The 22,071-nt window shown below is 47.1% G+C and overlaps 1 protein-coding gene across 6 annotated transcripts in view; it reads left to right on the plus strand.

Moving 5' to 3' along the window:
* The window catches only part of PTK2 (protein tyrosine kinase 2), a 299,153-nt gene that overhangs the window by 179,094 nt on the left and 97,988 nt on the right, over positions 1-22,071 (plus strand). For all 6 annotated transcript variants that reach the window (XM_062187939.1, XM_062187942.1, XM_062187941.1 and 3 more), the window contains 2 exons: positions 3,972-4,024; positions 21,594-21,650. In XM_062187939.1, coding sequence (XP_062043923.1) covers positions 3,972-4,024; positions 21,594-21,650 — 110 coding nt within the window. The remainder of the gene's footprint in view (positions 1-3,971; positions 4,025-21,593; positions 21,651-22,071) is intronic.

Here is a 22,071-nt window from a genome sequence, read left to right on the forward strand (position 1 = left end):
GAGCTGGATTGGAAGTGGAGCAGCTTGGTCTCGAACCGGCACCCATATGGGATGCCAGTGCTTCAGGCCAGGGCATTAACCCTCTGTGCCACAGCACTGTAGAGGACCTATTTTGAAATTTTTGCTATATATTTCCCACCTACATTAGAACCTCATAGTCAATGCTATTCTGGCTATCTTAACAAAATTGTAGGCGTAATTGTGTTAACATTTTTATTTTTTACTAAGTCACAATTTTTTTTTTTTTTTTTTTTTTGACAAAGTTAGAGAGACAGAGAGAAAGGTCTTCCTTCCATTGGTTTACCCGTGAAAGGGCCGCTACGGCCAGTGCGCTGCGCTGATCCGAAGCCAGAAGCCAGGTGCTTCCTCCTGGTCTTCCATGCGGGTGCAGGGCCCAAGCACTTGGGCCATACTCCACTGCCTTCCCGGGCCACAGCAGAAAGCTGGACTGGAAGAGGAGCAACCAGGACAGAACCCAGTGCCCCAACCGGGACTAGAACCCGGGGTGCTGGTGCTGCAGGCAGAGGATTAGCCATGTGAGCCGCAGCGCTGGCCCCTATGTCACAAATTTTACAGATGTATTGTTAAATACTATTAAAGGAATCAAATAGTAATGCCAGAAGAACTTAGGTAATTACTTGCAGTGTACCAGGAACTGGGTACCAGGATATGGAAGATAAAATGTAAATGTTCACTTACCAGGTAAGTAGACAGTGGCATGGGACGTGCTCACAGGGCTGCTGGCACTCAGAGAGGAGCGGATTGCCTGCAAGCACTAGAGTGAAGCAGGGCAGCTGGGCCTCGCCTTCACCTTGTCCCTGTCCTCCTCTCTGTGGCCGGTCCATCGCTGGTTCCTCAGTTCTGCTTCCTGAATATGTCATGTTCAGCTACTTCACCCCATCCCTATGGGCTCCCCCACTACCCTTTTTAGCCGTGTTGTCACCTCTCTGGGCTGCTCCTGGGGCCTTCTTTGCAGGGGTTCCCAAGACTGCTCCCAACTTGGCAGTTCTCTCTGATGACTCACAAGTAGGAGACACAAGGCAGATTCAGTGACGGGAACGGCACTTAGGGTGGCGTCTAGAGGTGACGGGTGAGCTTCCAGAGACCCTCTCCCCGTAGTCCCACGGATGTACTTAACTCCCCAGCACTGAGCTGGGCCACATGTCTGAGATGCTGACTACCAAGGACTCTGCCTGGAGTCCCCTGGGCCTGGCCACGCGCTCACTGTCTGTCTTGAGTGTACTAAAATTCCAGACTCCTGGAGGAAATCAAGAACTCAGCAGAAGCCATGCAGTGTTTATAGTTGGACCATGGTGAGCCAGCCTCCTAATTAGGCAGTGGGGGAACTCCTGAAATCCAGTCCTCAGACAGCAGCCTTTGGACAGCCACGGAAGCAGGCCACTCAGGAGGAGTGCCTGCCATGCCAGCTCTCCAGGCACACCCTCGCCTTCTGTCCAGTGGCACCCCTCGTGCTCCCGCTCCCTCCCCTCTCCCTCCCCCCCTTTCCTTCCTTCCTTCCTCCTTCCTTCCTTCCTTCCTTCCTTCCTTCCTTCCTTTCTCTCTCTCTCTCTCTCTCTCTCTCTCTTTCTTTCTTTCTTTCTTTTCTTTTCTTTCTTTCTTTCTTTCTTGTTAAGATTGATTTTATTCATTTAAAAGAGTTCTACAGATACAGAGTTACAGAGGGAGAGAGAGTTTCCATCTGCTGGTTCTCTGTAAATGGCCACCATAACCAGGGCTGAGCCAAACTGGAGCCAGGAGCCAGGAGCTTGTTCTGGGTCTCCCACATGAGTGTGGAAGTCCAAGCACTTGGGCCTTGTTCTGCTGCTTTCCCAGGTACATGAGCAGGGAGCTGGATGGGAATTGGAGCAGCCACAGCGTTGCAGGGGGGGCAGCTTTACTGGCTGTACCACAATGCTACCCCTACTCCCCCTCAGTCTCTACACTACGGCGTGAGGGGCCTTTCTGAATTCAAACTCTTGTGTGGCTTGCTGTTGCTATTAGGATAAATTCTGTTATCCCAGCTTGGCCAGGAGCTGCCCGACTGTTTCCCTGGGGGCGTTCATCAGTGTGCTTCCTCTGCAGCCCCCTTCTTGCCTGAGCCTCGCTCATCTTCCAGGTTTCCTCTGGAAACCTCTTGCAGTCCCTCCTTCCCAAGCCAGGCAAGTGGCGTGTTGCGCTCTCCTGTAGTAGGACTTGTCGCCTTCTGTGCCGCCTTCGCTGTCAGCACCCTCACTCCCTCCACTGGTGCTCAGAGGCAGGTGGAGCTGCCCACCTGCCAGCAGCCAGGGTCTGTGCCCACTTGAGCAGTAACTGTGTGGATGAGGGGAGGATGGCCCGGCAGCTCCTGGCTCTGCTCAGTGTGTCTCACTGAGTGAGCAGTGCATGCTAGGTACTGACTAATGCCCACCCAGGCCAGGAACTAACGCTTGTTTAGAATACTTAAAGAGCACTGTGCTGCTGGGCCAGGCAGTGGTGAAAGCTAAGCTGTGATGAGAGAGTTGGGTGGCACAGCATCATCAGTGTGATGTGGCCAGGGCCTGGCTGCAGGACCAGGACGCACAGGAGTTCATCTGTGGTTAGAACATGCGGTTCCCTGGGAACGCCCGGGACGCAGTGTGCAGGGATCGGAGTCAGAGGCTGCAGAGAGGAGAAGCTGGTGAGTTTCTAGAAACAACTTGGGATAAATTTTTGTAGTAGATAAGATTTCAGATATTTGGAGAATTCAGGAATGGAAACTCAGTTCTAAGGCTTGTCAAGCTCTGATTATTGTGCAGGTTGTACAGTTGTGTAGTGAATGGCTCTGGTTCTCAAATCTGATAGACCATTGTGCGTTCTGATGTCTCTCATGAAGTCTATCCTAGTCTTCCTACTGTTACGGAAATTTTTCTGTTCATTACGTCAATAGAAAATGGAGTTCTTAGCCAGCGCCATGGCTCAATAGGCTAATCCTCAGCCTTGTGGCGCCGGCACACCGGGTTCTAGTCCCGGTCGGGGTGCTGGATTCTGTCCTGGTTGCTCCTCTTCCAGGCCAGCTCTCTGCTGTGGCCCGGGAGTGCAGTGGAGGATGCCCCAAGTGCTTGGGGCCTGCACTCGCATGGGAGACCAGGAAAAGCACCTGGCTCCTGGCTTCGGATCAGCGTGCTGCGCTGGCCGCAGCGCGGCAGCCATTGGAGGGTGAAGCAACGGCAAAGGAAGACCTTTCTCTCTGTCTCTCTCTCTCACTGTCCACTCTGCCTGTCAAAAAAAAAAAAGAAAAGATAATGCAGCTCTTTTGGGGGAAGTTCTCTTTTATAAAAGGTCAAGGTCACCTCAACTATAGACTTCAGGATTCCTTTTTTCTCCCTGTGTTTTGTGCTTTCCTGACGTTTTAAACTAAACTATATTTGGATTTTTTAAATGACAACAAAAACGTTCACCAGATTTTTATTTTATGTGGATAAATTTGTAAAACACTAGTTTTTGAGTCATTTCATGAAACAATTAGCCAGATACATTAAGGTCTTGTTTAGCCTGTAAATTATAATATATATTAGTGTACTTCTTTTTTTTTTTTTTTTTTTTTTTTTTTTTTGCATTTTCTCTTTGCTGTAAATTTAAGAAAGATGATACAATAGTATTTCAGATTCTGTTTTAGAAAAAACTCAATTCTAGATGTCTGGGCAGTCCCTTGCAGTCCAGCTTTCAAATTTAAATTTTTATGTAGCCCATGTGCACCACATTAAATGATACTGCCTTGTTGTAATTCACTGTCATTAGTAAGTTCCCAGAGAAGTTCAACATTCCTTCAGTTACCTCGTGATTTCTGGTCTCTGAAGCATTAAAGCAGTCTGGTCATCAGTGCCTGAGGTAGTAAAGCACAGGTTCCCATCTGAAATTTTGTCTCCCGGGTAAATGGTGTTGTTCCCAGTCCACATCCACTCCCCGTGGACGAGGCCGGCTGCTTGGTCACACTGTGCTCTTGTCTTCTGCAGGTTGGCCAACAGTGAAAAGCAAGGCGTGAGGACGCATGCGGTCTCCATGTCAGGTAAGGGGCTCGCTGAGACCCCTCAGCGTGCGCTGCGAGGGGCAGCAAGGTCACGGCCGTCTGCGATCTCAGCGTGTTTGCTGCATTCTACAGTAGCTTCTGAAAATAATGTGTTTGTTCAATCTTGCTATCATTTAAGTTTTAAATATGACTCGGGTTTTACTTTTAAGATTAAATTTATATGTGAAATAGCAGATTATTCACCAGGTTATGTCGAATCCCAAGTTATTTTTTAATGTCCTGTTGGTTATATTTAGTGTGAAAATTTTCAGTTTTGAACTTGTCATTATACTTTATCTTTGCAATTCATCAAAACGTAACATACTTTGTATATTTATTTTTTGTTGTCTAGGAAATGTGATACATTTTAAGATGTTTTTTGTCTTTCAAAATAAGCATAAGATGGTGTTTGAATATTTTTCTTAAAAATATAGTTAAGATACCAGCATAAGCATTATCTTAACTATTTGCTGGTCTGATGAGTGTGGTGTACCCCTGGTATATTTTTAAAAATACATTTGCCCATGTGTTTCCCACTTAAAACTGTGGAAAATACAGGAAACGGAGAAGAAGTAGAAAGCATCTTCCATGGACCCCTCGTTGGTATCTTTAGACGACATAGATTGTACCATACACATGTCTGTATACACACATGTGGTCTGTTCTTAGATATGTATGTATACAATACATTCTAATTCCGAAATAACAGCTTCCTCATCACTTTGGTATCTGACCTAGAATATATTCAATTACTGTTAGTTTACTTTACTTTAGGTCAGCTTTTCCTGAAATTTAGGGTTTTTTTTTTTTTCTTTTTTTTTTCTTTGACAGGCAGAGTTAGTGAGAGAGAGACAGAGAGAGAAAGGTCTTCCTTCCATTGGTTCACCCCGCAAATGGCCACTGCGGCTGGTACGCTGCGCTGATCCGAAGCCAGGAGCCAGGTGCTTTTTCCTGGTCTCCCACGCAAGTGCAGGGGCCCAAGCACTTGGGCACCCTCCAATGCCTTCCCAGGCCACAGCAGAGAGCTGGACTGGAAGAGGAGCCACTGGGACTAGAACCTGGCGCCCATATGGGATGCGGGTGCCACAGGCGGAGGATTAACCTAGTGTGCCATGGTGCTGGCGCCAAAATTTAGTTTTTTGCTTTTACCTAGTTGATAATGAATTCTTTTTAGTGTTCCAGCGCAAAAATACAAAAATACTACTTTTTTGTGTGCACAAATACCCCACAAGCCCTTCCCCAAGGAAAGTCTGCGCTTGCGTTTATACACTGGCAGATACTCTGCAGTGGTAAGTGTTTGCTGTACTGGCGTAGTGTCATAGCTTACACAGGCACTGCTCCTTACTCAGGAGAAAACTTCTGAGGGCTTGAGCTTGCTGACTGGAGTACTGCAGAAGCAAAAGACTGGGCACTAAGCAGCCCTTGGCATCTGTGTTTGTGCAGTTTGTGGTGGGCTCAGAAACTTGGCCAACTGGCCAGACCCTGAGGATTTTGGAATCAGGTTGCAAAGAAAGTACCATGTCCCAGTCTGGAGGCAGGGCAGCTGCTGGACCTCAAAGAAGGTTGTGCAAAGAGTTCTGTGGAACAGGTGAGGTTGGAGCTGGGCATTGAGGAATTTGTAGGCACCTCGGGCCAGCACCACAGATGAGCCCCAGGAGCTGGTGGCTCCCTCTGTTGCAGTGCTGGCCACACGTACACGCTGTAGTCACCCCAGACTGGAGAGAAAGTGTCCTGTTGGGTTAATGAGATCATTGCACCATTCCCACCTGTGTCTCTAGGGAGAGCCTCCAAGGCTGTCCCTGGTGTTGGAATCATCTCTCTTAGGCAGTGTCCTCTGTTTTTCAAGGTTAAGCCTCAGTTTCTCTTAGCGGACCATCGTAAAACCTCTGAGCTTGACCTCTCCCCACCAACCCTATTTCTATGTTCTGTTTTTGTCTTGTTTCAGAAGCCATTAAGAAGGAGCTGCTTTGACTTTTAGTGAGCTCTTTGGTAGATACCATGTTCTGTCTCTGGTGTGTGTTCTGTGCTCTTCTACGTGAATTAGCTCTTTGAGTCCTTACTAAGGCCCGAGATCACACAGCTGAGAAAAGGTGCATCATTGTTTAAATTCAGACACCTGGCTCAGCCTCCTTCCTAATCACTTGGGGTTCTGCCTTCGTTATTTCTTTCTAGTGTTCCCTTAATTGGGGGTTCATACTTCAGTTAACGCCTTCCTCTGTGTTAGCTCTCTGACGGCTGCAATGTCAATTTAAATAGGCAGTTCTCTGGTCGGAAAATCCTGAGTAGTAAGTTACTGTGTCTCCCGTGAACTTTGGGCTCCTCAGCGCAGTCTTCCTAGGCCTTCTGTTGCCTCCCACAACCCACCTTTTCATTGCTCCCCACCCCTCAGCCACCTTTTTGCCTGTGTGGTCCTGCTGGAGCCTCTGCACCAGCCTTGTTCTTGCTGTCACCACAGCCTCCCGCCCCTCCCACCATGGCTTTGGGGACTTGCAGCCCTGGGCAAGAGGGAAGAGAATCTGTGACTATGGGGCACTGCTGCTGACAGCCTGCTGGAGCTCGCTCTGTCCCTGCTACTCACTCACTTGAGTGACTGACAGGTGTAGCCCGTGTCTGCCTTCCACAACTGTGGTTCAATTTAGCATCGCACTAGTGGGACCCGTGCATTGCACTTGCCCCCAAAGTTGTCACTCGACGTTTCTAGGAATATCTCAGTTAAACTGATTCGTAGAACACTCGGCCCCTGGAAAGCCTGCACTGTGTGTCGTATGGCACTGACAGCCTGGAGGCAGAGGTCTGAGGCTCCTGCATCCTTCGGGCCTCCTGTGTGTGACCGTATGCCAGCCAGGTGTGTCTCTTCTGTCGGCCATCTCCTTCAGCTCTAACAAACCTTACAAGACTGAGGAGGTTCCTCAGTTTGTGTGAATCCGTTGAATACGAAGAGTTTACTGAGTGCCTGCTGTGGGCCAAGCACTGCTCCGGGTGCTGGAGTATCAGAGCACACACAGCCACGTGGCGTCCCCCACTCTGTCAGAGCCTGGGTACTTGGAGAGCGACGGGCAGCTGTGGAGAATTGTGGTCGAGCTTGGCCATCCTGACTGAATGGTCCGAGTGTGAGTGGGGCAGGTAGCAGGGGAGCAGCCGACAGCAACCGTAGAGCAGGAGCCCCACACATTCAGATACATCAAGGAGGCAGGGCCAGGAGAGGGGCTCCTGGGGGCTCCGGGGGCAGGGCCAGGAGAGGGGCTCCAGGGGGTGTTAGATAGGAAGTCAGCAATGAGCTTATGTGTCTGACAAAGGCCTAAGGTATTGACTTCCAGGTCTAGCATACACATCTCAAAGTCATCCCGATAACCTTCCAGGTGCAGCCCAGTATTTGCACTTCAGACATCCTGCCAGGATCCTGACCTTCCAGGGGGTTCTGCCCTTCTACCCAGTAACCATCCTTCCTCTAACGGGATGATGACGCCAGCCAGGAGATGGGCTCCAGGGGGGAGGGCCAGGAGAGGGCCTGGGGTGGGGGGCTGGGCTAGGAGAGAGGAGATGGGCGTGGGGGGGTGCGCAGGGCCAGGAGAGGGGATGAGGGGGCCTCTGGGGGCAGGCCTCTTTCTGTGAAGTAGCCAGCAGCCTTTGGCCTGCACACGTGTAGGATTTACAGCCCCTAGAGAGCCTGTCGCTGACTCCCTGCAGCAGCCTTGCGGGGAAGCAGGTGTTAGCTCTTCATCCCACCCATGCCAGGAGAGAGACTCCAAGCTGGGAGCTCATGGGGTGAGGCTGCCTCCCGCACACGTGAGGAAGCCCTTGGGAAGGTCCAGACGGTCTCCCTGGAGAAGGGGTTTGTCTGACTCCCCCATTTCTCTGTAGCACCACCATTTGTGCTAAAGCACAAGTGTGTCACTTGGATAGCTTTTTAGTATTTATTGCCAATTTTTTAAAAAATTAACTTTGTAGCAGATTGTTTTGTTAATCATGCGGTGCAGTTTCCTTTATCGAGAGGTTTTCAAGGTAGTGACTTACTATAAATGATTAAGAAGACACTTAGCAAAATGAATATTGTTATTGTTGAGTTGCTTCATTACAGATTCTAGAACAACTCATTTCTGTGTACAAAAGTAGTTTGTAAATGATAAAGTTCTGTAAAAATAAGGTGGCCTAGTCTCTAATGACTGGTGCATCTTTTTGACATGTTAGATCTGTTCTTCATTTGTTGCCCTGCCCCGTTTTTGTTTTTGTTTTTGTTTTGTTTTTGACAGGCAGAGTTAGACAGAGAGAGACAGAGAGAAAGGTCTTCCTTCCATTGGTTCACCCCCCAAATGGCTGCTATGGCCGGCGATGCACCCATCCAAAGCCAGGAGCCAGGTGCTTCCTCCTGGTCTCCCGTGTGGGTGCAGGGCCCAAGGACCTGAGCCATCCTCCACTGTACTCCCGGGCCACAGCAGAGAGCTGGACTGGAAGAGAAGCAACCAGGACAGAATCCTGCACCCCAACTGGGACTAGAACCTGGAGTACCGGCGCTGCAGGCGGAGGATTAGGCTAGTGAGCCTTGGCGCCAGCCCCTGCCACTGTTCTTTAAATGCAGTTAGTAATTTGCATAGTAGAGTTGACGCCTTTCGGGTCCACATGCATTCTCTCTCTGGCCCTCAGCACAGTCTGTTGTCTTCCTGCTGTTCCCACTTCAGAGGTAAGGAAGTGGAGACTCAGAGCTTGAGTGCCTTGGCCTGGTTCAGGAGCCAGCTAGTCAGAGCCAGGCTCCACAGTGCATTTCCCTCTGCTCTAGACCACACGGGACCATCCCAAAGGCTTCTTGATGTTGATGTGTGGGAGAGTGTAACGCTTTGAAACAGCTGGAGTGTGATTTGACGCCAGTTTCCCCGTTTTTGGGAATAACAGCTGGCTCAGTTGTGATTCTTGCATTACAATTCAGAGGAAGGGCTTGTGCTCCAGTGTGCAGAAGGTCCTGTGTCTGGTGTGATGCTCCAGTTCCACTTTTGGTGATGCCGTGGTTTCCAAGGCAATCTCTGCTGCTCAGAACTTGAGTTAGAGGCTGGCTTTCTGGCTCGGCTAAGTCACTGACGTGTTCTAGAACCCAGCTGATTGGAAATACTTTTAGTTTCACCAGTTATGAATAGCCTGTGTTAGGGGTGATCCTGAGCCACGGAGAAGCTTACTGAGGTCTTTGCATTCACACAGACAGGTTAGCTGACTGCTCTGTGTGTGAGTGAGGCAGCTGTAATCAACAGTAGCCGAGCAGTGCTGCCACCCTGCAGTCCTCCCTCCCCGCCCCATCTTGAACCCTTTTTCTCGGTGGGGATTGAGTGTGTTACGCAGTCACAGCCTCTCCTCTGTGGTTCCTGAGGGTGAGCACACAGTGAGGTCACAGGTGCTGAGATACCAACGTCAGATGTCGTACTGTAATGTCCTGGAAGAGGACCCAGAGCCAGAAGGCCCCCTCCTCCACCCTGGACCTGTGCTTAACCTCACTGCAGGTGCAGGCAGACACGTGCAGGCCTTCCTGGCGGGGCGGCCCAAGGCACCTTCAGATATTAAAGGCCAGATGAGAAGCTGAGCAGTAATGAGGTTTTTTAGTTTTAAATTTAATAGTGTTTTTAATATTTTGCCACATTCGCCTCAAATGTAGACATTGTGTACTTACATGTATCTGTGTACATATGCTCTTCTCTTCTTGAAAGCAGAGACGTTAACTCTGACCAAGTGAGAGAGTCATGGCGGTGATCAGAACGCGCAGAATGGAGGGTACGTTATGTACATGCTCTGATTCGGTGAAGCAGTGTTTGTGACGACACAAATGCTGTGGCCTTCACAGGTTTTATACTCTACACTGATTTCCACACAGTAGACAAAGCATGGTTTGTCTTTCTCAGTCTGGTGTTTCACGTAGCACAGTGATCGCTGGTTCGTGCATTTTGTTGGACAGTGTTAGGTTTCGTCACTGATGGGCTCCTGGGTTGATTCCGTATCTTCGCTGTTACAAATGGAGCTGCTATAAACATGGGAGTGCAGATACTTCTTACTTGTGCTGGTTTGCTTTCCTTTGGCTATGTTCCCAAGATTGGAACAGCCAGATCCCATGGAAGATCTGTTGTTGGTTTTCTGAGGAATCTCCATGCAGTTTTTCATAATGCTTGTACCTGTTTGCATGCCCACCCACAGTGGATTAGGGTGCCTTTTCCTCCGTTTATAGAGCAGAGAGTTTTCCCATCTTCTCCACAGTAGCCACCGCACCAAGGGGGAAAGGTCTGTGCTGCCTGGTTGGCAATACCTGACTGTGCTTGAATCACAGACCTTCTTAATCCTTCGGTCAGACATATTAACACAATAATTAATAAGCTTTAATGGTCTGTTTTTAAAGATTTATTTATTTATTTGCAAGTCAAAGTTACACAGAGAGAAGAGAGGCAGAGACGGGGTGGGGGGTGGTCTTCCGTCTGATGGCTCTCTTCCCAATTGGCTATAACAGCCAGAGCTGTGCTGATCTGAAGCCAGGAGCTTCTTCCGGGTCTCCCACATGGATGCAGGGGCCCAAGCACTTGGGCCATCCTCCACTGCTTTCCCAGGAGCATTAGCAAGGAGTTAGATTGGAAGTGGAATAGCTGGGACTCAGACCAGCTTCCACGTGGATACTGGCATCGCAGGCTGTGGCTTTACCCACTAGGCACAGCGCCAAATTCAGTCTTCTTTTTTTTAATCATTAACATGCAAGGTTTCCAAATATCATCTTACTAACTGTAAAGCAAATTTTACTAACATCAAAAGGCATAGTTGTTTTTTTTTTTCTTTACAGAACAGTTGAAAAGAATGCCTCAGACTTTAAAATGTATTTGCCTTAAAGGTTTTTCCCCCATAGTGATGGCTTAATGTTCCTTGGGGATTGAAATCAAAGTTCATGACTCAAAGCAAAATATTTTCAATGCTTTCTGCACAATAAACTGTAGAAATTGACAAATATTGTTAAATACCTACTGTATTTTATACTTTTAATTTTTATGCTTTTTTAATGAAATATTTAAAATACATATGTAGGTGGGTGTTTGGCACATTGGGGCACCATATCCCATATCAGAGTGCCCAGTTGAAGTCCCAGCTCCCCTGTTTGCAATGCAGCTTCCCACAAAGGATTAGCACTCGGGAGGCTCAAGTACTTGGTCCCTGCCTCCACATGGCACACCCAGACTGAGTTCCAGCCAGGCTCTTGGCCCAGTTGTTGGCTGTCATTTGGTGAAGAAAGCTGTAGATAGAAAGAGAGAGAGAGAGTGTGTGTGTGTGTGTGTGTTTCTCTTCCTTCACTCACTTAAACGGACACATCATTCTCATTATTTTGAAGCAAATCTAAGGCATATTTCATCCATAAATATTTCTATAAGATAAAACATAAAGAAAAAGCAGAATCAAATATCTAGTCAGTACTCAAAATTTCCTTGATTGCCCCATGTTTACTTTGGGTGTGGAATAGATGGAACTTGGTGAATTTGCTGTTAGCTCAACCTCCCTGTGTGTTCTCAGTTAAAGTTTGTTTCTGTTATCTGGATTTGACTGACCACATTTAGATGGGACTGTTTTGTTTAACCTGTTCATCTTTGGCCCCTGATTTTTGATAAGCTATTCATTAGGATGTAGAGGCTGCTGTATGTGTACCTGTTGACTTGATGTCTGATAAGCATCTCAGACCACACACATCCCACATGAACCTTACCTCCACTCCCAGCCTGCTCTTCCCACCTGGTCCACTCACCAGGGGCCTTTCTCCCATCTACTTGAGCAGTTCATCTTTGGGGGTATTCTTAATGCTACTCTCTTTCTCATCGCATATCCATTTCTTCGGCAAATCGTGATTGATTTCAGTCTTCCAGTTAGTCGTAGTCTAACTTCCACACAACTACTCTTGTCCAAATTCACCTTGAACTACAACTAGAATATCACAACCCTCCCTGCTCCCTGTAGAAGGTTCTCAGGAAGCCTTCAGAGTGTGAAAGACCATGTCTCTCTGCTCCTCACTTTCTTTGTCTTTTGATGTCATTCAGAATAAAAGCTGGAGCCCTTACCATGCACTGTGAGGTCTCAGCCTTCTGTCGCCTAAGTGACCACAGCACCACCTCCACTGTCCCGACCCCTACACTTTGCAGGCTCTGCATGAGCTGCCCGCTGCTCCTGGGAAGTCCCACCCAGATATGTGCACGCCCGCTCCCTTTCCTCCTGGAAGTCTGTGAAGGGCTCCAGGTGCCTGCCCCATATGCTGTTCTCCCTTGTTGCTCTTACAAGTTGACAAACCACACAATCAGCCATTTTATTTGTCTTCTTTCTCCTCTACCTAACATTAGCTCAGTAAATTGAGAGCTTTGTTCACTGCTGTAACCTCAGCACACACCATGTGCCTGGCTCATGACAGGTGTTCAGTAAATAGAATTAAAATGAACATCTTCAGTAAATTAAAGAAGAGCTAATTCCTTTTGTTTTCCTCTTTATGATGGGGAATAATGTTCTTGATATTACTCAATAAAAATTGTTCTTACACTTTCTTAACTATTGCTTTTAGAAATAGCTCAGTTTAGCTTTAGAAACGTCAGAATAGTTCAGACCATGGCATTATCACCGTCTGTCAGATGCCCAGGGAATCCCATGAGATGCTCTCCTCAGCTCTTGACCTGAAGTAGCTGCTGTTACTACCCCATTTTGTAAATAGGAAGACCGACATGCAGAAGTTGAATAATGTTTTCTAGGCCAGGGAGTGAGTAGTGGGGTCAGGGTTTGAACCAAACTGCTGACTGCGGAGCCCACATTCCTGTGTGTTCTGCTGTTCCATGCTGGCATCCCGGCAGTGTGCTGTAAGGGAGGGAAATGAAATACCTGGGCTCCACTCACATCTGTGACATTCGTATTTGCTTTATCCTTCATTATATGCTTTTTTTTTTTTTTTTTTTTTTTTTTCCTGAGCCATTTAAAAGCAGCTGCAGACTTGGTGCCTTTTGTAAATTTTCAGTGTATGTGTCTACAGACCAGGGGCATCATCTTCCGTAGAGCCTGCTGAACACTGAAGGTGTGCCCCATCCATGGTCCCACCAGTGGCCACGTAGCACTGCTTCCTGATCGTCCCCTCCCTGACCGCCACTGCAGAATCCCATCTGGCATCACCTGTGCGTCCAGTGGTCAGGTCAGGCCCAAATCCAGAGAGGGCTGTACAGTGGGAGCATCGCGTTGGAAGCCAGAAATTTAGTGTGGCGTAAAGGTTGCTTTTCAGATTAAGCAGTAAGATGAAATAGTAAATGTTGAAATAAAGACACACTACTTGAGCAGTGTATCTAAAGTGTGCGTTTCAGTTCTCCTGCTGGGTCTGTAGTAGCCATGACATCATTGGCTCCTGAGGAGCAGAAGGCCCGGGCCTTGCTCCCCCTCGGCTTGCGCTTGCGCCCCAGCTGTCTTGCTGGTGTTCTGAGGGTCTGCAGCTAGATGTTGCACGCTGTAGCAGTGTCCACACCTGTGTCTGTGCCCCTCGTGTACAGCATGTCTTTGCCGTGTCTCCGCTTAGACGCGTGTCCACTGTTCTGCCACTGTGCTGCGACGCTTGCTTCTCTCTGTGCTGACCCAGTCAGAGCCTGGGATTAAATTCGGTGACTCCACAGGGAGTTCTGAGGACCTGAATGAGCAACAAATTGGCTTAGTGATGCTGGTAGAAGCTTTGCAGCTTGTGTATTCAAACACCCTCACCACAGCTGTTATGTTAAGGGAATGGATGGTGTGTACTTCAGATTTGTGAATCTGTCTTTACTCATGATCTGGGAGAAATGGCTTATAAAACGTTCCTGAATCAGAACCTGCTAGTCTATGCACTTTTCTCTTTACAGTTGAATGTTACATGTTCACAAGAATTTTGAATTATGTGTTGGTCTCTGCTGTTTACTTTGTTTCATTTTGCTTTGGTTTTGTTATTTGTAAAAAAAATCTGTATTTTCCGTTGACTGCCTCTGTAGAACTGGGAGAGTCTTGTTTCTATATCTAGTAGAACTCTTAGCTAAAACAGGAAATTGCATTTTAAAATATTAATGTTTTTAAAACATCAATCATAGTACAAAATAAAAGTATACCGATAGTAAAATAAAAATCTTGCAATTTTGTGTTTATTTTTATACATGCAACTTAAAATGTAACAAAAGTATTGAAATAATTTGTTTCTATTTTTCTCTTTCCTCCTCTTGCCTCTTTATAAAGGAGTCAGTCACTGCCAGCATAAAGTTAAGAAAGCTAGGCGCTTTCTCCCTTTGATCTTCTGTTCCCATGAACCTCCTCCTCCGGGTACTGCACTTGTATTTGCACAGGCTCTCCTGTTAATAAGAGCACCCCAGAAGCTGACTCTAATCAGATGCTTGTCGAGTGTCGCAACTGGAGCCTGTTTTTATTGGGTGTCAGCGTGTGTACTGTCGACTGTCCAGGAGCCAGAACTGGCTGCAGGGTTTTGTGTCTGGCCATCTTTGGGCTGCCCTCTTGAGTAGAAGACGTTTGATTTGCCTGTGTTTGACTCCTGTAGATGCATGACAGGGCAGGCCATGGCTTCTCGGTTTCATTTGTGTTGTCTCGGAGCTTTCCCACGGGGGTTGTTCCTGACACAGCATGCAGCTGAATGGGGTCGCTGAGCCTGCTTTCCATGCTTTGGCCCAGTGTTCAGGGCTGCTGCCTCGTAGAAGCAGCTGTGTCGTTTGCAGAGTTTTTCAGAACAGCAAAAAGTATGTCAGTAGTCGGAATGGTAATTTCACACAACTGTTTGGAACATAATTTTTTCTGCACAAATTAAAATAGAAACCTTACTACCGGCAGAGTCCCCACGGTTGTCAGTGGTGGGCCTGGCCTGCCTCTCCAGTGGAATCCTTACCTCTCCCGGCTCATTAGGATAGGCACGCCAGGACTGTCATTTCTGTATCAGAGGATGCCCACTCTCTTTGAGGAAAGTAGAAGTCATTTTTCACATTCGTTTGCGAAGGGGTATCAAAGTAATTTTTGCTTTGTGTGGTTGAAACCAACTGAAGCTCTAATATTCGTATATAGCTTTGTATAATATGCTGACAGTTTAAAAGTGCTCGTAATACCCTTAAATGCAAATAAACCTGCTTACTACTGTAATCTCTCTTTTATCGTTTGAAGGAGATATGGGGGAGGGGGAGATTTTTGTTTCTCTCACACTTTGATTTGCTTGTCATTTTAATAGTGTGTTTTCCCCCTTCCCTCTTCTCTGTCCTGTCTCGCCCTCCCCCCTGCCCCCCCGCCCTGTTTCCTGCTCTGCCTTTCTTTGCATGCCACCTGGATCTGCAGATGAAATTAGTGGGGACGGTAATAATTCACTTTCACATTTGCGTTACTATGAGATAAGCATTTATGGAAATAAATACAGTTCAGTGTTTCATAAAAGGCAGAATGTTGTTTTGATCCAACAGGACCAAGTAGAAAATGATGGGGGGGGGGGGTTCCTCTTAAAAATTGTTTATGACATGGTAAAGATCTCTGTTTCTTTATCACATCTTTCTGGCAAATTTTACTTGCAGTCAATTTTGTGGATTCCATTATTTAACTTTATGGTTCTGGAAAGTTGTGAAAATGGTGTCGTTATCAAAGCTAGTCTTACTTAAAAATAGTCTGTGACAGAGACCCATATCTGTGTTTCCTTAGCAGAATACATAGATGGTCATTCTTAGTTTGGAAATGTGGTAATAGAAAAGAAAAAATAAAAAGGGAGTTTTTGAATGTCATACAAACTAAAACAGGAAATTTCACCCGTGTACATTTTTGCACTGGGATGAGGTATTGATAACTTGAGTATAATGAGCAAAGCAATTGTGGTAAAAGATCTGAATTAAATGTGTTTTTGGAAAAGTGCATGTTCCTCATGAAGTCAGAAGGTTGGGGCTTCATTTCTGGGTTTATTGCATAATACTAGCACATTTTTTTGAGATTTAAAAGCAAGGTTTATTATTAAAGACCTCCAGCCACAGATAATAATCAGTGAACAGCGGCCCTTCGTGGGGCTCTTCCCTTGTGCAGACACTTCACCAGCACCTCACCGCTCTGCAGATGAGGAGGCTGTTAGCAGAGGCTGGCCGTGGACTCCTAGGCTGGGGAGACCAGTGGTCAGGTCCTAAGGTGGGGGTGTGTGCTCCTTTCCCACTGCCCCATCCTACCAAGGACTGACCAGTTGGCTGGGCTGCATGAAGTTGCTCTTCTCTTGTGTCTTCCTTTGTAAAAGCTCTCTTAAGTGGTTGTTGTGAGGTTCGCTAGGAAGGCACAGAACCTGAATAAATGTCAACAGTGGGTTCTTATCACACAAAGACAGAGGGCCATCTTTTCTTCCATGTTTTCCCCAGAGTTGAATCTTCCAGTCCAGTGAATTAGCCAGAGCAAGTGTAATTACCCCATCAGGAGTCCACAAACTAAGGGCCATGGACCACATAACACCCACCTGATTTTATCCTGGCCTTTGAACTCAGAATGATTTCTAGAATTTTTAATGGTTAGAAGAAAAAAATCAAAAGTATTTGTGATAATAAAATTATATGCAATTCTAACTACAATGTCCCTAAATAAAGTTTTACTGGAACATAACCTTCCTTATCCATTGTTTATGCAATCTTTTCTATAGCTCCTTATGACAAGCTATAATGGTAATACAAAGCTGAGAAGTTGCAACAGAGACTATTTGACCGACAAAGTCTGAAATTCTTAACAGACTGGCCTTTTTCAGAAAAATTTTTTGATCCCTGGTCTAGGTCCCAGGGCTCCTAGAGAAAAGCTCTTTATACTGCCTAATCACAGCCTGAGTTAATGATATGTCTAAGTTCTCTAGGTTGGATAAAAACTGAAACTGATTAGTACCACTGAATCCCCAAAATGACCTGATTACTGTAGGGAACTGAATCATGACACTTCTCTGGCCTGGCTTCTTCCAGCCCCGGAGCAGCAGGGAAGCTAGCCAAGGGAACAGGTCCTCAGAGTTGCTAATGTCTAAGCCAGTACCCAAGGCCACCAGGAGAAAGGGGGAGCCGAGTGGGGACAGAAGCAGGTTTTAGTGCCTGAGACCTGAGCTTGTGGTCTTTTTTCACTGATAGACCCTCCCAGAGTCCGCTGACTTCCCGCTCTGAGGGACAGAGCGCGAGCCTGTAAAAATGTCACTCAGGTGATGTTTTCCATAGTGACTTCACTGTGGCTCTCTAACCTTCTTTACAGTGAGAACTTAAGGGGCCGGTGTATGATGGCACAGCAGGTAGCGCTGCCACTTGGGGACACTTGCATTCCGGATCATAGTGACTCCATTTCCAACCCAGCTTCCTGCTGCTGCTACCCTAGAATGCAGCAGTTGGTGGCCTGAGAGCATGGGTTCTTGTCACCTATGGGGGACCTGGGTGGAGCTCTTGGCTCCTGACTTCAGCCTGGCTCCGCCCTGACTGTTGTGGGCATTTGAAAAGTGAATCAGCAGATGGAAGATCTGTTTTTCTGTATATTCCTCTCTCTGCCTTTCGGATAAACAAATAACTAAAGTAGAACAGGAGCTGAGTAACTTGCCTCTGTTTCTCACCTTGTAACATGTCTTTTCATCTTTTTTTGTTTTACCATGTAATAGCAAGCCATCCAAGTTACACTATCTCCCCAAAGTTTTAAAGGTCTTTTTTTTAAAAGCATTTATTTCTAACTGTTTGAGTCCTGCACCATGCATCTTAAATTTGTCACCCAAGTGCGTAGGTGCAAATGAGCTTTTCTGTGAGCCTCCCCAAAGCAAACTGTGCCTGTGCTTCGAGAAACCTCCCTAGTGTTCCACAGTTTGAAAGCATAAGGTCTGACCTCACACACAAGTCCCTGTACACTTGGCAGCTGCTAGAGGATGGGATGGTGGTACTCTGACTTTTAGAGTTAGACAGTGAGAGAGAGAGAGAGAGACAGAAAGGTCTTCCTTCCGTTGGTTCACCCCCAAAATGGCCCAATCCGAAGCCAGGAGCCAGATGCTTCCTCCTGGTCTCCCATGCGGGTGCAGGGCCCAAGCACTGAGCGGGACTGGAAGAGGAGCAACCAGGACTAGAACCCGGCACCCATATGGGATGCCGGCGCCACAGGCGGAGGATTAACCAAATGAGCCACGGCGCCGGCCCCAAGGGATGGTGGTACTCTGAAGCGCAGGCTCTGTGCTGGAGGGCTGTGCTGAGTACCTGGCCACCAATGACCGCGGTTTCAGAAAGCTACGCGTCCCTTCGTGCCTCAGTTTGCAGTGATACAGAGTGACAGTGCCATCCCAAAGGACCTGGCTGGAGTTAGATGGCCGTGTATGCACTTGTTTGTGAGCAGCGTCTGGAATGTGCTAAGCTCTCAGTAGGATTGGATGTCGTCATCATTAAATGAAGAAAGCAGAACTGGCTTCCTGTGTGTGTTTCCTGATCTCTGAACCTCTTGCCTTTTTTCTTCGTATGTTCCTTCTAAGCATTTTCAGGTTGGGCTCTAATTTTTCATGGCCCTTGAGTAAGTGTAGCAACACCTGTCCTGTCAGTGTCATACAATCCCACTATCCCAAAAGCCAGGAAAGAGAAAATATCACCAAGTGAGTATGGAGAATTGTTGGGTATTGCAAGTGGAGCGCTCCTATGAGAAGGTTATAGACAGGCAGGTCTGTGTACCTTAGCAGTGTTGACTGCTCCATAAGAACCAACCCACACAGCTGCCTCCCAGAGGTTCTCTAGTCACCTGCCCCAGATGTCACTGTTAGACACTCCCAGAGGTTTTACATAGAATCCACAAACCTTCAACAAAATGCATTACAGGCTTGCTCTTGGGGTTGTGTGAACTAATGGAAATGTTTTCGACATGATTTTTTAGTCAGCATGTGCTAGAGTGAAATATATTAGTCATTTTATGTCTACTGCCTTAGAATTATCTTAGGGGTGGATGCCTCTCCTGGAGGTTACAGCACCCGGGAGTCCCAGACCCTCCCCTGCCAGCAGCCTTCAGCCCTCAGCAGCAGCACACACAGACGGCAGGTGGAGTTCTCATTTCTTGGACTATGTTCCACGCGGGGCCACTCCTCTCTGCTGGGGAAGGCTGTTCTCACTGTACGCACGATGCGCACCTGGCAGCACGGCAGGTCTGCGCGTGGAGGCCCCAGCCACACATGCTGCCCTCTGCTCGCCAGTGTGCTCACCTCCGTCCTGCTGCTCAGCGTGCGTTCCCCTGGCACGCGCTTGCCTGCTGAAGACCTGGGTTCTGCTCCCAAGTCGGACAGGCAGGCAACAAGGGGACAAAATAATACCAGTGTCAAAAGGCTTCAGGTAACATGGACCAGGGAGCATGATAAAGAAAGTGGATGTGGGAGAGATTAGCTTAAGGAGAGGTCTCTGAACTGGTGACACTTTGGCTGACTGGAGAATTGGCTCTGAGCCAATGTGAGCTTTCGTGTGTAAAGTCACTGCCACTGCCATTGCTATCATCGTTGGGCTTTCCCCCCAAAGCCAACTCCTTCATTCAGTGTTTGATGGACAGAGTGAGCTGCCATCTACTGATTCACTGCCCAAATGCCCTCCATGGCTGAGGGCCAGCACGAGGAGCCGGGCCTGTAGTCCAGGTCTCCCCTGTGGGTGGCAGGAAACAAACCACTTTGACCATCACCTCCCAGAGTCTGCCTTGACTGGAAACTGGAGTCTGGAGCCAAAACCTGGGATCCGGCCGAGGCACCCCAACGTGGAATGCCAGCATTCAACCCCTTGGCTAAATGTCCACTCCCTTCGCCCATCGGTTTTACAGTCTCCTTATTCAGGCTCCAGACATCCGTCACCCTGGAGACTTGGAGTCTGGACAGGCCTACAGGGACCCTTTGCCGCTGCGTCTGCCTGTGCTGGAGCCCAGTCTATAAAAACATCCATGTAATACAATCCAGAGCCAGTGCAGGGGTGTGGAGGAATCTTGCAGTGTGTGTACCAGGGCAGCTCAGGAAAGGAAGTGAGGTTGTGACCCCGCCCTGGCCGAGTTGGCCGGGATCTTGAGGTCAGAAGGCACTTGCTGTTTCCATGGAAGACGGCGGCAGAGGTGCCGGGGCTGTTGTGGAGACGCAGCGTTAGTGCAGCCGTTTTCTGAGATGAGGTAAAGCGGAGCCTGTTACATGGAGCAAAACGAAGATGCCTGGCCATTGTCCACCTGTGTGACGTGTAGGGTCCTCCACTCCGTCCTTTTCGCCCAAGTTTCTGTTCACAGAGTGTTTCGCTAAGCCAGCCTACCAAGGCTACAGGCCTGGAAGATACACGTTTACTGTTCTTAGTATTGAGAACAGGATGAGAGAAAGAAACACAGACAGGAAAGGATCTAAGATTTGGGCTAGATTAATTGTTTTAATCCTCTATAGTAGCACTGTTTATAAACATGCAAGAACATACAGAGTGTCCACCTATTATATAACACTTTGGAATAGTTTATGCTTCATAAATGCTTATGGATTATTAATTTATTAACCTTACATTCTGCCCGCCAAATATACTTCCATTTTCATCACTTTTAACTATGATTGCACATTAAGAAGTGAATTCTTCCTGTTGATAGTTTAGTCTAAACTAAGTCATTTATTAGAACAGCATTTGAGGCGATTGCTACTTTAATGACAATGAGCTCTATGCATTCCCTATTTTCTCTGAATTAGCTGAGTGAGGGAATAATGGCAGCACAGAAGACAGGACTTGCAGCGCTCCATTTTCTGGAGTCCAGCTGATGCCACTTAGGAAAGTGCTGCCGTCCTGTGCTGACTCTGTGGGCAGCGCAGGAGCTTTCCTTCTCCCAGGAGGAGGAAGCACACAGGACTGGGGTGGTTGTGCAGTATAATTGTCTCCAGATAAGTGGTTGTTGTCTTTAGGTGGGAATTTTTAAAATTTGCCTGTTAATATGATAGATTGTTAAGTTATTCTATTACCAAAAACTAAATGGAAACATTGGAACTGCCATATCATTTTCATATGCTTGCTGCTCCCATTGGTAGCTCCTTTGTGCTTTTGACATTAACATAAAATCTTCAAATATCTAAATCAAAAGGTTACATAAGATAAATTCCTGTATTGCATTTTTTTCAGCCCTGAACAGTTGAAATAAATTAGCCCAGTAAATCTCTTCAGAAATTGGGCTGCCATTTGTTTTCTAAAGGAAGAAGTTCAGATTATGCTGTTGGATCTAATTAGTGATGAAGTGAGCTACCAGCCCTTTTGGAGACTCCCGTTAGACAGTAGTGTGGTTCTGAGCATGTACTCAGAGCGACTGAGGCCGTTGTGTGGCCAGTGCAGATTGGTTCAGTTGAGTCATGTATATAATTGTTTCATGTCCTTCTGTTTTCTACAAGGGCTTTTTGTGTTAGCCTGTTTGTTCTCTGATATCAGGCAGTGATGTCACTTCTGTCTCCATAAGTGACTCATGGGTGAGCAAAAATTGAGTAAGAGTGTTTAAAAATATTTGAGCATAGTTGGAAATGGGGGCAGATCATTTTTGCCTTTTCAAATGCGTGGAAGGCCTGGGGGTCAGACATCAGAGTAACCTCCGCCAATGCCTGTGTGCTTTCCTGCAGAGACTGACGACTACGCTGAGATCATAGATGAAGAAGACACGTACACCATGCCCTCAAGTAAGTGGACTCGCACTTGGTCCTGGCTGTGCCTCACTGCCGTCGCTATCTGTTAACATTTTAGTGCCGTGTTTGATACCTCACTGACTGCTGAATAGAAATAGTCTTTCAACCTGTAGGATTTTCTATATACGTCTGCCTTCTCTAATGAAGGTCAGAAGTCTGAAACTCAGGTCTCTACTAAATTCAGGTTAGTTACAGGATTTTTGTAATCTTACTTTTCTTGCTCTATGGGAATAAAACATTTGATGGTTTTCTCTCATAGAAAATTAGTATTCTTTAAAGGTTAAATAGTGTATACATACACACATCTGTATGCAGTAAATTGCATTTCCCCCAGCCAGTACAGTTAACTTCCAGCTTGAATTGCTGACCTTGGGGTAGCAGGTGGGGAGAGAGACAGAACTCTGAAATGACCTTC

Source organism: Lepus europaeus, chromosome 4 (genome assembly GCF_033115175.1).
Source record: "Lepus europaeus isolate LE1 chromosome 4, mLepTim1.pri, whole genome shotgun sequence".
Classification (NCBI taxonomy): Eukaryota; Metazoa; Chordata; class Mammalia; order Lagomorpha; family Leporidae; genus Lepus; species Lepus europaeus.